Below are 15,074 nucleotides of genomic sequence, written 5' to 3'. Positions count from 1 at the left end.
ATCATTACAATTGGTCGATGAAGTGTCAATACCGGGTATGGCCTCCCCTTGCATCAATGACGGCTTGACAACGTCGAGCCATGCTGTCAATAAGCACCCGAATGTTTCCAATGGGAAGGTTGTTCCACTCTTCCACGAGGGCGTTTCCGAGCTCTGCCAAAGTCATGGGTTGTGCTCTACGGCGTGAAAGGGCAACCCGCAGCATGTTCCATACATGCTCAATCGGGTTCAAGTCCGGCGAGCGCGCTGGCCAGTCCATACGGACAATTACCTCCTGCTGAAGGTACTGCTCCACCACCCTGGCGCGATGAGGACGGGCGTTGTCATCCATCAGGATGAACTCTGGGCCAACAGCAGCATAGGGTCTGACGTAAACATCAAGGATCTTATCCTGGTACCGCACCCCTGTCATTGTTCCTCTCTCCAGGACATGAAAATCTGTTCTTCCATCCCTGCTGATTCCACCCCAGACCATGATGGAACCACCACCATAACGGTCATGTTCACTGATGTTTGCATCATGGAAACGTTCCCGTTGTCGTCGCCACACTCGGTGCCTCCTGTCTGTAAAGTCCAAACAATACCTGGACTCATCGGTGAACAGAACTTGAACCCAATCGTTCTGTGTCCAAGTGACATGATCTTCAGCCCAAACCAATCACTCCCGCTGGTGTCGAACAGTCAGAGGAACTCGAACACATGCCCTTCTCGAGTTGAGACCTGCATTGTGAAGTCGATTCCGTATCGTCTGAGTGGACACATTCACCCCCGAGGCATTCAGGAGGTCGTTACGTAGGCTGGTTGCTGTCCAGAAGGGATGGCGTCGCGCCTGAAGAGCCACGAAATGGTCTTGGCGTTGGGTTGTCGACCTCTGACGACCACCCCTATGTCGGTGTGCTGCTGTACCAAAAGTTTGCTGTCGGTTCCAGGCCCTGTTTACAACGCTCTGGCTGACGTTTAATGCATTTGCAACGTCACGTTGTGAATAGCCAGTGTCAAGCATTCCAATACATCTGCCCAGTTGTTCTGTCGTCAGGCGACGCCTTACACGTTGAGGGGGCATTGTGTTGATAAACGTAGTGTAAACACTCAAGTGAATTTTGAAATTTTAGAAAGAATCAGACACCGATGCCTGAGTGAAAATCGTGCAATGGTAGCAAAAGCATAAACTGTGATGAGAAACGCATTTCCCATGGCATGAAATGCACGTGCAAGTTTGTTGAAGACGTTTCTGATTTCACTTGGACACAATATTGCCAGTTATGCAGTTATTAATTTTTTAAACAGAAAAATATCTATGATCCTTATCAAATTTTGAGTAGTATATTTGATATTCATCAAGTTTAACACAATTATTATAATAATCACATTTCCTACTTAAATAATCACTTGCCCCATCGGGCAAGTGTGTATTGAGTTTCACTTGTCCGAACTGGGTTTTCACTTGCCTCGGGCAATCGGACGACCGTTAATGTCGATCCCTGATCTAATATTCACTGTAGTAGGGCACCTTCATCTTAACAAATATCCTAACAATGCAGTTCACAATTACGTAAAAAATAATAATAAAGCATTTTCCCCCCTCTATTTTCTGCACTTCATGTACATAATGAGATCATCACTGTAGTAGGGTACCCTCATCTCAACAAATATTCTATGAAATGCAGTTCATAATTATGTCATGATCATTAAAACAATACTAGCTAAGGTATATAAAATTTGAGTTAGAAAATCTATTCAGATGCTCTGAATGATAAAATTTCTATGTAATGCTATATATTCAATAGAATTGGAATCATAATTTTGATAAAATCTTAAACTTAGTTTACATTTGATCAATAATTATGGTTAAAGTTACATAAAAAACAATCATGGAAGCATATTTTTTACAACAAAATCAAATTTTCAGATTTAGATCCAATATTGCCTTAAAAATAAAGCATTCTTTTTTCTCTCTTTATTGTGGGCTGTTCTGTATGTCTCATTTAAAACTTATCACAAATATGATCTCACTGCAAGCTACCAGCAGACAGAGATAAAAACCTCCAAATTCAGTCGTCAAGCACATGCTTGTTGCACAACAATTTAAACGACACATAAAACACAAAGCAAGTGGTCTGTTGGCCTTGTCATTTAAATCCCCACCGAGATCCTGCATTCAGAATTTCCACTAAAATATCAAAAGAGAAACTAGACCTCGACATATCATTCATTCTGTGTAGACAGGTGTACCTCGTAAATATCACCAGTACTGGCTGGTACTTACAGAAGCTGCTGAGACAGTGATGATTCACAAACTGCTGACAGTGTATTCCCCAGACATGTGCCTTTCAACAAAAAATCTACTACACAGTCATGGGAATACCAAAGCTATTTTGTATGATAAGGGAATCCCCTTAGCTAAATATATCTTTTGTGTATGTGCAGTCAATCTTGAAAATGCACCCCAGAGAAATGAGAAAATTTATGCATCTATGCAGTAGCTGTGAACGGTGAAGCCTTTGAACAGCCTCTCAATGATTTCTATGTCCATCCAATGTAAAAGATATGTAGCCAATAAATTTCACTGAAATCACTTCTTGTGACTCACAAATGACTTTTAAAGAAATTTCTAAATATAACTCCACCAATCATCACAAAATGGTGGCCCTGAAACTTTGTACTACAAATCTAAAATGAAATGATAGTATTATTAGTGTTCATTTGTTTAGTATTTACTCCTATGGCCCTAACACTGCCCCAGCCAGCTAGTGTTCATTTGTCTAGTATTTACTGTTACTGGCCCTAGCATTGCCCCAGCCAGCTAGTGTTCATTTGTCTAGTGTTTACTGTTACTGGCCCTAGCATTGCCCCAGCCAGCTAGTGTTCATTTGTCTAGTGTTTACTGCTACTGGCCCTAGCATTGCCCCAGCCAGCTAGTGTTCATTTGTATAGTATTTACTGCTACTGGCCCTAGCATTGCCCCAGCCAGCTAGTGTTCATTTGTTTAGTGTTTACTACTACTGGCCCTAGCATTGCCCCAGCCAGCTAGTGTTCACTTTGTTTAGTGTTTACTACTACTGGCCCTAGCATTGCCCCAGCCAGCTAGTGTTCACTTTGTTTAGTGTTTACTGCTACTGGCCCTAGCATTGTCCCAGTCAGCTAGTGTTCATTTGTCTAGTGTTTACTACTACTGGCCCTAGCATTGCCCCAGCCAGCTAGTGTTCACTTTGTTTAGTGTTTACTGCTACTGGCCCTAGCATTGTCCCAGTCAGCTAGTGTTCATTTGTATAGTATTTACTGCTACTGGCCCTAGCATTGCCCCAGCCAGCTAGTGTTCATTTGTTTAGTGTTTACTACTACTGGCCCTAGCATTGCCCCAGCCAGCTAGTGTTCACTTTGTTTAGTGTTTACTACTACTGGCCCTAGCATTGCCCCAGCCAGCTAGTGTTCACTTTGTTTAGTGTTTACTGCTACTGGCCCTAGCATTGTCCCAGTCAGCTAGTGTTCATTTGTCTAGTGTTTACTACTACTGGCCCTAGCATTGCCCCAGTCAGCTAGTGTTCACTTTGTTTAGTGTTTACTACTACTGGCCCTAGCATTGCCCCAGCCAGCTAGTGTTCATTTGTCTAGTGTTTACTACTACTGGCCCTAGCATTGCCCCAGCCAGCTAGTGTTCATTTGTCTAGTGTTTACTACTACTGGCCCTAGCATTGCCCCAGCCAGCTAGTGTTCATTTGTCTAGTGTTTACTACTACTGGCCCTAGCATTGCCCCAGCCAGCTAATGTTCATTTGTATAATATTTACTGCTACTGGCCCTAGCATTGCCCCAGTCAGCTAGTGTTCATTTGTCTAGTGTTTACTACTACTGGCCCTAGCATTGCCCCAGCCAGCTAGTGTTCATTTGTTTATTGTTTACTACTACTGGCCCTAGCATTGCCCCAGCCAGCTAGTGTTCACTTTGTTTAGTGTTTACTGCTACTGGCCCTAGCATTGCCCCAGTCAGCTAGTGTTCACTTTGTTTAGTGTTTACTGCTACTGGCCCTAGCATTGCCCCAGCCAGCTAGTGTTCACTTTGTTTAGTGTTTACTGCTACTGGCCCTAGCATTGCCCCAGTCAGCTAATGTTCATTTGTATAATATTTACTGCTACTGGCCCTAGTATTGCCCCAGTCAGCTAGTGTTCATTTGTCTAGTGTTTACTACTACTGGCCCTAGCATTGCCCCAGCCAGCTAGTGTTCATTTGTTTATTGTTTACTACTACTGGCCCTAGCATTGCCCCAGCCAGCTAGTGTTCACTTTGTTTAGTGTTTACTGCTACTGGCCCTAGCATTGCCCCAGTCAGCTAGTGTTCACTTTGTTTAGTGTTTACTGCTACTGGCCCTAGCATTGCCCCAGCCAGCTAGTGTTCACTTTGTTTAGTGTTTACTGCTACTGGCCCTAGCATTGCCCCAGCCAGCTAGTGTTCATTTGTCTAGTGTTTACTACTACTGGCCCTAGCATTGCCCCAGTAAGCTAGTGTTCACTTTGTCTAGTATTTACTGCTACTGGCCCTAGCATTGCCCCAGTCAGCTAGTGTTCATTTGTCTAGTGTTTACTGTTACTGGCCCAAGCATTGCCCCAGCCAGCTAGTGTTCATTTGTCTAGTGTTTACTGCTACTGGCCCTAGCATTGCCCCAGCCAGCTAGTGTTCATTTGTATAGTATTTACTGCTACTGGCCCTAGCATTGCCCCAGCCAGCTAGTGTTCATTTGTTTAGTGTTTACTACTACTGGCCTTAGCATTGCCCCAGCCAGCTAGTGTTCATTTGTATAGTATTTACTGCTACTGGCCCTAGCATTGCCCCAGCCAGCTAGTGTTCATTTGTCTAGTGTTTACTACTACTGGCCCTAGCATTGCCCCAGTCAGCTAGTGTTCACTTTGTTTAGTGTTTACTGCTACTGGCCCTAGCATTGCCCCAGTCAGCTTGTGTTCATTTGTCTAGTGTTTACTGCTATTGGCCCTAGCATTGCCCCAGTCAGCTAGTGTTCATTTGTTTAGTGTTTACTGCTACTGGCCCTAGCATTGCCCCAGTCAGCTAGTGTTCATTTGTATAGTATTTACTGTTACTGGCCCTAGCATTGCCCCAGTCAGCTAGTGTTCATTTGTATAGTATTTACTGCTACTGGCCCTAGCATTGCCCCAGTCAGCTAGTGTTCATTTGTTTAGTGTTTACTGCTACTGGCCCTAGCATTGCCCCAGTCAGCTAGTGTTCATTTGTATAGTATTTACTGTTACTGGCCCTAGCATTGCCCCAGTCAGCTAGTGTTCACTTTGTTTAGTGTTTACTACTACTGGCCCTAGCATTGCCCCAGCCAGCTAGTGTTCACTTTGTTTAGTGTTTACTGCTATTGGCCCTAGCATTGCCCCAGTCAGCTAGTGTTCATTTGTTTAGTGTTTACTGCTGTTCATTTGTCAAGTATTTACTGCTATTGGCCCTAGCACTGCCCCAGTCAGCTTGTGTTCATTTGTCAAGTATTTACTGCTATTGGCCCTAGCACTGCCCCAGTCAGCTAGTGTTCATTTGTATAGTATTTACTACTACTGGCCCTAGCACTGCCTCAGTCAGCTAGTGTTCATTTGTCTAGTGTTTACTACTACTGGCCCTAGCTCTGCCCCAGCCACCTAGAGATTCAATTGGAACACTTTTATTCTACATGCTCTATGTTATCATGGATATGTATTTTTTTTTTTTTACTTTTATTACATTCTATTTTCTTATTTCATTTTATTTTGATAAGGAGCATTGGAACATTGACTGAGGCTTAGTAGTAAGAACGATCCTAGGACTTATCTCTGTCCTTTTGTTCAATCACCATTAAAATTAAAATAAAGACTGAATATACATTTATGGCCCACTTTGAGAGATCTTCTACATGACCTCTGTAATTCTCATGTACAGGAAATCACACATTGTGTGACATAAATAACTAATACAATCATTCATTTATATATCATAATTGTACTTCTTCTTCCAATGAGAAGAGATGTTTATTTTAAAAGACTACATTTTAAGTTCTCTCAAACGTTAGTGTTAATTTTGAACACTGAATGAGATAACTCTTACATGTGGGCTTCCCAGATTTTACATTTAACTAGTGATGGTGCAATTAAATAAATTTAAATACATTTCTACACCCCCCCCCCCCCACCCCCCCATTCCTTCCGTCAGTGACTCTCAGGGCATCAGTCAGACTTTTCTTCAGAATGCATTTTGACTTACCCCAGGCTTGGTCTCCATGCCCTTCTCAGCCACTTTGAGGGCATCAGTCAGTCTTTTCTGGGCCTTCAATGCAAGCACTTGTCTGTAGTACGCCTTTATATTACCAGGGAAAATCTGTATAGCTGTAACAAACAAAATTAACATTAGATTATCTGTACAATACTTGTATCAGTAAATAACAAAGGTTTCACATTTCTCTAGTTTCTAGTTCCACTTACCCGACTCGCAGTCTTGAACAGCTTCCACATACATCTCCTAAAATTGACAAAAACATATTTTTTGTTATTAATGGGAGGCAGTCCTAGCAAATTAAGGTGGTCACCAAATAAATCTTAACACTGTGGTTTTTAGAAGTGCAAATCAATTTACAGGCAGAAAAATCTTTCTTGGGGGGGGGGGGGGGGGGGGATCACCAAGGCCATTTTCTTTACATGATATAAAATAAGAATTTTTGTAAAAACATCTCCCCAAAACTGGGACTTTGGCTCATGGTCGCAGTCCTTCGTAAGTCATGCTTAAGACTTTTTGTTTAGCGATCATCCCCCTTAATTTATATATCATAGATTATCTGTAGACCTCACATTTTAGGGTCATCCTTGGTTGTCTTACCTTTTTGAGACAGCAGAAAGCTCTGTTAGAGAAGAGAGTAGAAATGAACTCCTTATCTACGATGTGATAAAAACGGACTTCCAAAATCCGGGCTATAAACAAAGCATTCCGATAGTGCATCCATGAGTTGTCAAAATCTCCCTCCTTAAAAAGGTCATTCCCTTCGTCTTTCAGGTCTTGCATTAGATGAAGAAGAGCATTCTATAATAGAAATTATTCATTCTGCCATTAAAATATTGAATTCCATTCAATTTCACAATTTCAGGAAAAAATACAACTTATTAAGAACCAAAATGCACGCTTTCTCCAAAATAAAAAACAACATATTTTACAATACACAGTAAATACACATGGATGACCTTGACTTTTGACCTTCACAATGGTAGATGTCATCCTTTATCCACCTACACTTGGCAGTAAGATTATTGAGTTTTACCATCCATAAAACTGTTACACCTCTTCTCTATTTTGACCTCAAAATCCAAAGTCCCATGGGGATCCACATTAGAATAGGTCCTCGGTACCCCTGGCTTGTCATAAGAGGTAACTAAATGGGACAGTCCTTCGGATGAGACTGCAAAAACTGAGATCCTGTGTCACAGCAGGTGTGGCATGATAAAGATCTCTCCCTGCTCAAAGACCATAAGCGCCTAGCATAGGCCTAAATTTTGCAGCCCTTCACTGGCATTGGTGATGTCTCCATATAAGAGAAAAATTCTCAAAAAGGATGTTAAACAATATCCAACCAACCAAAGAATTAATTTAAAACCGATTACTTGTCCTTTCACCTTTTCACATTAAAGAAAAGACATCTTCCTGTGGCCACTTTATACCCTAAAGCATTATGAAGTAAAGGTCAAATAGTATTCTTATAACGTCCACAACATTGTCAAAACTATAATAAGCTTTAATCGTGTAGGCCTTAACCTTTGAACTTTCCAGGTTCTGAAATCAATAGTTTTTTTCCTTTGATTATTCAAGCATTTCTGTAGCAAATACATGCCCGCAAAGTCCATTGTCTTCATTATAGGGCGTTGATGTAGACACAACATCCAACATCAGACCATTCATCCATCCACACCAATAGACAAACACAAGTAACAATAAAATGTTTTAATTATATGGTACGTACCTTGTGAACTCTTGGCTCCTGGTCATTTCTGGAAGAAATGAAAACATCAAAATTACAAACTTCACAAATTTACACAAATTTCTTCCATTACACAGTAGAGGCTACACATTTTAGTTTTGATATTCTAACCATGTACACAATAACATATATGTAATAACATCTCAGTTAAAATGAGATATATACACAGAACATCTCAGTTCATATGAGATACATACAATAACATCTCAGTTCTTATGAGATATCTTTCAAATACTGTAAATAACCTACACTAAGAATACTTCACAAGACATCCGAACATATTTCAACTATCTTACCACCTGGAAACAATCAGCGAGACATACTACATAATTGTTCAGTTGGTTTGTACAAAATAATTGATGAGATCCTTATATTTGCATTAATTCACACAAGAAAAAAGTTCTCATAAACATGGTTATCAGGGACTGAATTTAACTTTTTTAATTCAAGTAGCCATATGGGCTACCAATCCTTTATTTACACCACAGACATCTAGTATATTATGAGGGGTGTCTTTGATTACTTACACCATAGACTCCCAGTACAGGGAGATCCTCTCTTTTCTTTCTTCTCTGTTCCTGACCTCTTCAAAATCCCGAGGAACATCACTCGGGTAAATCCCGTCTGACCAGGGAAGGTCCATTTTTGATTAACCTGTCATTAAAAGTAAATATCTCAAGATAATTATAACTGCTTCACTAGACATGGCACCTGATAAATTCTATTTTACAAACACTATAAACAGGGTATAATCTAATTTTGGAATAATTACCTTTCTCAGAAATTACATGAGACCCTGTTTGTTATAAGAAACTTTATAAAATTAAACAAAGCTAAGCTTCCTCTGACATAATGTCTAAATAAATCATAAAATAATGCATAATCTCTATATTTAACTTGATAAAGCTATATAGCTTGATAAAGCAATATAGCTTGATAAAGCTATATATAGCTTTAAAAAGCTACAAACATATAGCTTTATAAAGCTATATATATGAAATAGCTTGATTTAGCTATTTCAAACCTTTTATCAAATTAACTTCTTAAAGCATAAAAATCTAATTTCTGACAGTGTGAAAAAAAATCCATCCTTGTACTAGCTCTATATGATACATTGTAAACAAAAAATATTTCATAAACATCGTTCCTTGGGAAGAATTTTGATTCAAAATTGTCAAATGTTCAGAATTATTAAGTTACTAAGCAACAGTTATCCTATCCTTCAGAATAAAAGTCAACATGGTCAAGGAAGATCAAAAGAACAATGAATAGGCAATCATTATGAAGTCATCATACTTATCTATGCTTCAGCGCACATAGGGTAGTGGACAGTTAAAAACACATCATTTTCCTTAAAATTCTTTAAAGGACATAGTGATATTGTTTGAACTCTAATAAGAACAGTGTTGTTGTTCGTTCAAAGTATCAACATGTTCAAAAATTATTTGCAACTTTTAAACCGCATAATTACAAAAATTAAATGCAAGAATAAAAATTCTTTACAGGTCTTTAGATTCGAAATATTTCTACTGTAATAGGCCTAGTAGAATATTAAAATACATAATGCTGAGTTTCGTTATTATGCGCCGATTTTGACTATTTTGTTTCTACTGAAATTTTTTCGTAACACTGATTTTAGCACAGGACCACGCTGCACATGGTAAACAGGTAACGTTATAATTTATATCTTCCTCGTGTTCTAAAGCCTCCATCAAAGTCGGGTCAAATCCTGGTTATACTGGGTGTAGCGTTATTATGCCTACATAGATAAATACTCTACCTTTGTCAAAAACCATGCAGTTTATCGTGTCTTCGTACAAAAACCATTCTGTTTAACAGAGAAATTCTAAGAATTTCTTTTGTAAACTCCACGAACTACACTTCCGTTTAAGATAAAACCCAAAACGTACAGAAGGTAAAGTTCCGAGTAGGTCGTGCACGTAGCTGGGAACACAGCAGTGCAGTTTTGCTTTCATTTTTTTTCCCCTGTGATTTTGGTCTTTGTGTATCATAATGCTCTTCTGTGGGCTTAGATTGGTTGAATAGAGATCTATATTTTATTCTATTCTATAAAACTCCAGGTAATAAGAAAAATAATTACCTGGGAGTAATATTACATTAAAGGAAGTAAAATAAACAGACTTCTTCCAATCAATACAAAGACATTAATATAAATCCCTCGATTATCTCACACAAACATTACATCTTTTTTATCATCGCCTTATATGACATTTTATTTTAAAGGGTCATTTTTTTAAAATGTCATTTTTGCCCCCCCCCCCCCCCCCCCCCCCCTTATGGAAGGGAAAGGTACACACTTGGGTCGCAAACCCCACCCCTTGGAACATTTTCTGGATCCGCCACAGTGACACACATGCTGAGAAAAGATAAAGGTTTGTATGATATTTTCAAAGATTGGAAGGTAGAAAACCTTAAATTTATAATTGAGTTAATGCGCGCATCAAATCAATTATTGCTCTCATTGGGCATCAAATCAGGCATTGCTCTCATCAATAGAATTGATTAGCGCATCAAACCAATTATTGCTCTCATCGCTCTCGTTAATTGAATTGTTGCGCGCATCCAATCAATTGTTGCTCTCGTCAATTGAATGGATGCGGGCATGTCAATTATTTGAGTGTATGTTAATTTGGCGCTCCACACATGTATGGAGCGCCAAATTAACATAAACTCAAACAATTGAAGATATCTTCAATTATTTGAAGATATCATCAATTTATTTTATGCGCGCAACATTTAATTAAAGATCTCTTCAAATAATTAATGATATCTTCAATTCTGAATTATTGCGCGCATTAATTGAATTGATGATAGCATAATTCTTCAACTGAATTGACGCGCGCTTTAATTGAATTAATGATCTCTTCAAATGAATTAATGATATCAACAATTGAATTGATGCGCGCTACAATTCAATTGAAGAGAGCAATAATTGAATTCATGCGCGCATTAATTCATTTGATGAGAGTAATAATTGATTTAATGCGTGCATTAATTCAATTATTGCTCTCTTCAATTGAATTAATGATATCTTTAATTCATTTGAAGAGAGCAATAATTCTTTTAAAGAGAGCAACTATATAATTAAAGATATCTTCAATTCAACATATCCACAATTGAATTAATGATATCTTTAATTGAATTGTTGCTCTCTTTAAAATAATTGATGCGCGCATTAATTCCTTATACAAAAGCATTGTAAATGATTTAAAGATATCTTCAATTGAATTAAAGAGATCATCAAATTATTTATACCGAGCTCTAAATTAAATATTGCGTGCAATATTTCTACTAAATTGATGCTCTCATCAAATGAATTGAAGAGAGCAATAATGGAATTAATGCGAGCATCAAATCTATTATTGCTCTCATTAATTGAATTAATGCGCGCATCAATTGAATTGAAGAGAGCAATAATTGAATTAATGCGCGCATTAAATCAATTAAAGAGAGCAAAATTTGAATTGATGATATCTTCAAATAATTAAAGATATCTTCAATTATTTGAGTTTATGTTAATTTGGCGCTCCATACACATGTTGGTCATATATTCCATACACTGACTTTATTACGACTAGTAAATCAGAAAAAATTGCTTGTATCCATGTAATATAATTTTGTCATGAAAGATGAGGATAATGAAGAGTGATCAATCTCATAAATCCTAGATAAGCAATACAAAATAAAGAGTTGGGCATACACGGACCTCTGGATATGCCAGAGGTGGGATCAGGTGTCTAGAAGGAGTAAGTCGACCGGTCACACCCGCTGTGATCATAATTTTCGTTCAAGTGGTTTGTTTAATCATAGAAAATATGTGTAGTTTTGACTTGGGCGCTGTATCCAACCCGAGCTCAAATCATATATGAGAAATCACCTGTAAACGATTTCGTACCACATGAGAACCGGTGGACCTTTACTTTTAACCTTCTGACCTTGAAAACAGTAAGGTCAATGTTAAGTTGTAGAACCTCTCCATATAAAGTTTCATTGCTGAAGCTCATACAGTATCTAATTAAAATAGCGTTGGCTTCGTAACAGGGAGGTCGTGAGTTCGAGTTCCGCTCGTGCCATGGCCGCGTCAAACCTAAGACGTAAACATATGTAGTGATTGCTCCTTCGCTCGGCATTTAGAAGTGAGAATCAAGGGTCTTTCGGATATGGCCTTAAAAACGAAGGACCCGTGTCGTGCGGCAGGCGTTGGCACAATAAAGAACCGTCACCGCTTCGGCCCTGAGCGCTAAGCATAGGTCTAAATTTGTGGTACTTCACCTACAGCTGGTGCCGTCTCAATTTGAGGGGAAAATTCTCGAAGGGACGTAAAACAAATACTATTTTTAATTTGGCGAATTGCTTTCTAATCTGCTCTTTCTTTACCGGAGTTGTAGTCTGAAATGTCGTCGGAGCCGTTAACTGCTCACGTTTTCAACTTCTTTCCTAAGATCACTCAAATGATTTTAATCAAACTTGGCACAATGTACCCTTAGATTCAATTTTGTACAAATGATTGGTCATGCCATCTTCCAAACGCGGCGGTGGTCTAGATGTATAGAGCTTTCGCCCCGCATGCGGAAGGTCGGGATTCGAATCTTGGCCGCGACAGACCTAAGTCGTTAAAACAGATAGTGACAGTTCCATCGCCCAACGCTCGGCATATCAGGTGTGAATGTCGCAGGTCCTCAGAGATTTAGATGACCTTAAAAACGGATGTCCCGTGTCACAGTAGGTGTGGCACGCTAAAGAACCCTCACTGCTCAATGGACGTAAGCGCCGAGCATAGGCCTAAATCTGAAGACCTTCACCGGTCTTGGTGACGTCTCCATATGAGCGAAAAATTCTCCAGAGGGACGTTAATCAAAGTACAATCAATCAATCATGCCATCTTCCAAAGGGAGATAATTCCGAATAATCTTCTTCTTGTCGTTCGCCTCTACACTTGGATTTCTGCTTCCTCTACGAATCTGGTGGTCTTCTGTAAGTCCTCCACTGTTCCAAATAGCTTTTCCTGGATGGTTGTTGGTAATGGCCATATCCTTTGTCTCAATGCCTGATGGTTCTTGCATGTCTGTAGAATATGTGTTGTATCTTGTTCTGCCTCACCACAGGGACACATTGGGGATGGTACCACTTTCATCACTCTGTTCAGATGTTTGTTTAGTCTATTGTGTCCTGTCCTCAGTCTGAATATGACGGTTTGTTCAGGTCTCGACAGATGGTGGTAACTGTCTTGATGGCTGAATTTTCTGTACAGAGATTTTATTATGGTTTTCATCTCTGCAAGGCAGACTGGGTTTTCCTCCTGTTGTTGTCCAGCACCTTGTTTTGCGAGAATGTCAGCTTGTTCATTACCATAGACTACACAGTGCGAAGGGATCCATTGTAGCACTGTTATGCGACTTTGAATGTTAACTAGCACCTGTTCTAGTGATGGTAGCTTGTTGTTTGTCAATCCCTGTAATACAGATAGAGCATCTGTAAGGAAAACAACTGGAGTTGTGATATTGACTTTGTCTGTGATGGTATGTGCAGCATGACTGATGGCTTTTTCTTCAGCTTTATAGTTGGAACAATGCAAGCCTGTTGGTATTGCTTCAGATTGTCGCTCTCCATTTGGATATTGAATGTATATACCAGCCCCTCCGTTTTTTATTGCATTTGTGGCTGATCCGTCCGTGAATACTCTTATCCAAAATTCAGAGGGGTACTGTTCTTCTAGCATGGTCATAGTGTGAGTTTTCTTTACAATATCAGATTGTTCATCTTTGGATGTGATGTTTGGTACTGATGTCTGAATGCTGACATTTCTCAGTTTATCTTCAGTAGGGTAGTCATTTACAGAAAAGGCTATAGGTTTGACTTGCTTTGGTAGCGATTCATGATGTTCTCTTTGTAAAGCTCTTGTCTCTAATACAAAACTTGATCTTTTCAGTCTGCCTGATGAGAGTTGCGTTAGTCTATTATTCATTGGGTGATCTTCAGTACAGCAGTATTTTGCGGCTTGTAACATTGCATTGCACTCCCTTCTCTTACTTAGCGGAGTTATGTTTGTTATCTCCTCCATACTATGTATTGGGGTTGACTTCGTGGCACCTGTGATGATTCGTAGTGCCTGGTTCTGTACTTTGTCTAAGGTCTGTAGGTGTGTTTTTGCTGCTGTCATCCATGAGGTAGATCCATATTCGAGATGTGGACGAACATTCCCCTGGTAAACTGATTTTAATATTTTTTCATTGGAACCCCAATTTGTTCCTGCCAATTTCCTCATGATGCTTAGTTTTCTTCTTGCTTTTGCTTCAGCTGATGTTATATGCTGCTTCCATGTCATTCTTTTATCAAAGGTTACTCCAAGATATGTTTGTTGGTCTTCAATCTCTAGTGATGTGCTGCCCAGATTAAGCTGTACAGATTGGTTTTTCTGGGAGAGTGAGAACAGAGTTCCAGTTGTTTTTTCTCTGTTGATTGTAACACACCATTGCTCAGCCCATGTCACTACCCTGTCTAAAGCAGTTTGTATTCTGTATTTTGCTGTGGTTGTATATTCCTGAGCACCAGAGAACAAGATCGTCTGCATCAAGGGCTGTGCGTACACCTTTTGGTAGCTGTTGAATAAGATCGTTCATATAGAGGATAAAAAGGGTCGGCGGGAGTACTCCTCCCTGTGGAACCCCTTGTCGTAGAAGGACTTTTTTTCCACACTGTCCATCAACCAAAACTCTGGCTTTTCTGTTGTTCAAATATGATTTGATCCATTTGTACATTCTACCACCGATTCCAGATCTGAGCAATTTTACTAGTAGTCCATCTTTCCATACTTTATCAAAGGCTTTTTGTAGATCTATGAATACAGCAAGTGTTACTTTTTTTGGCTTGGAAGGCATCTTCAATAACCTGTGCTAGATGTGTTGTCTGGTCTTCTGTACTTTTGTATTGTCTAAAGCCTGCTTGTTCATGTCCAATGATCTTCTCTGATTCTAAATAGACTTCCATGCGCTTGTTGATTATACGTTCTATCAGTTTACAGCAACTGTTTGTTAGGCTTATAGGGCGGTAGC

The 15,074-nt window shown here is 39.4% G+C and overlaps 2 protein-coding genes across 3 annotated transcripts in view; both read right to left on the bottom strand.

Moving 5' to 3' along the window:
* Window positions 1–9,913, bottom strand: part of LOC125668473 (helicase with zinc finger domain 2-like) — a 47,969-nt gene extending 38,056 nt beyond the window's left edge. For both annotated transcript variants that reach the window (XM_048902684.2, XM_056162179.1), the window contains exons 1-6: window positions 9,782–9,913; window positions 8,529–8,655; window positions 7,984–8,011; window positions 6,852–7,052; window positions 6,461–6,497; window positions 6,243–6,364 (exon numbers count right to left, since the gene is read on the bottom strand). In XM_048902684.2, the coding sequence (XP_048758641.2) occupies window positions 6,243–6,364; window positions 6,461–6,497; window positions 6,852–7,052; window positions 7,984–8,011; window positions 8,529–8,644 (504 nt within the window). In that variant the 5' untranslated portion in view covers window positions 8,645–8,655; window positions 9,782–9,913. The remainder of the gene's footprint in view (window positions 1–6,242; window positions 6,365–6,460; window positions 6,498–6,851; window positions 7,053–7,983; window positions 8,012–8,528; window positions 8,656–9,781) is intronic.
* Window positions 9,914–12,952: 3,039 nt separating this feature from the next.
* Window positions 12,953–14,593, bottom strand: LOC125668900 (uncharacterized). The gene has a single exon (XM_048903338.2). The coding sequence runs from the start codon at window positions 14,591–14,593 to the stop codon at window positions 12,953–12,955; it is 1,641 nt and encodes a 546-aa protein (XP_048759295.2).
* Between the last annotated feature and the right edge of the window lie 481 nt (window positions 14,594–15,074).

Source organism: Ostrea edulis, chromosome 4, assembly GCF_947568905.1.
Source record: "Ostrea edulis chromosome 4, xbOstEdul1.1, whole genome shotgun sequence".
Lineage (NCBI taxonomy): Eukaryota > Metazoa > Mollusca > Bivalvia > Ostreida > Ostreidae > Ostrea > Ostrea edulis.
The sequence above is the reverse complement of the archived record's forward strand: the minus strand, read 5'-3'. Positions and strand labels throughout refer to the sequence as shown.

Excerpts from the sequence above, each read along its gene's own strand:
- LOC125668900 (XM_048903338.2), bottom strand. The coding sequence starts at position 14,593 with ATGCAGACGATCTTGTTCTCTGGTGCTCAGGAATATACAACCACAGCA.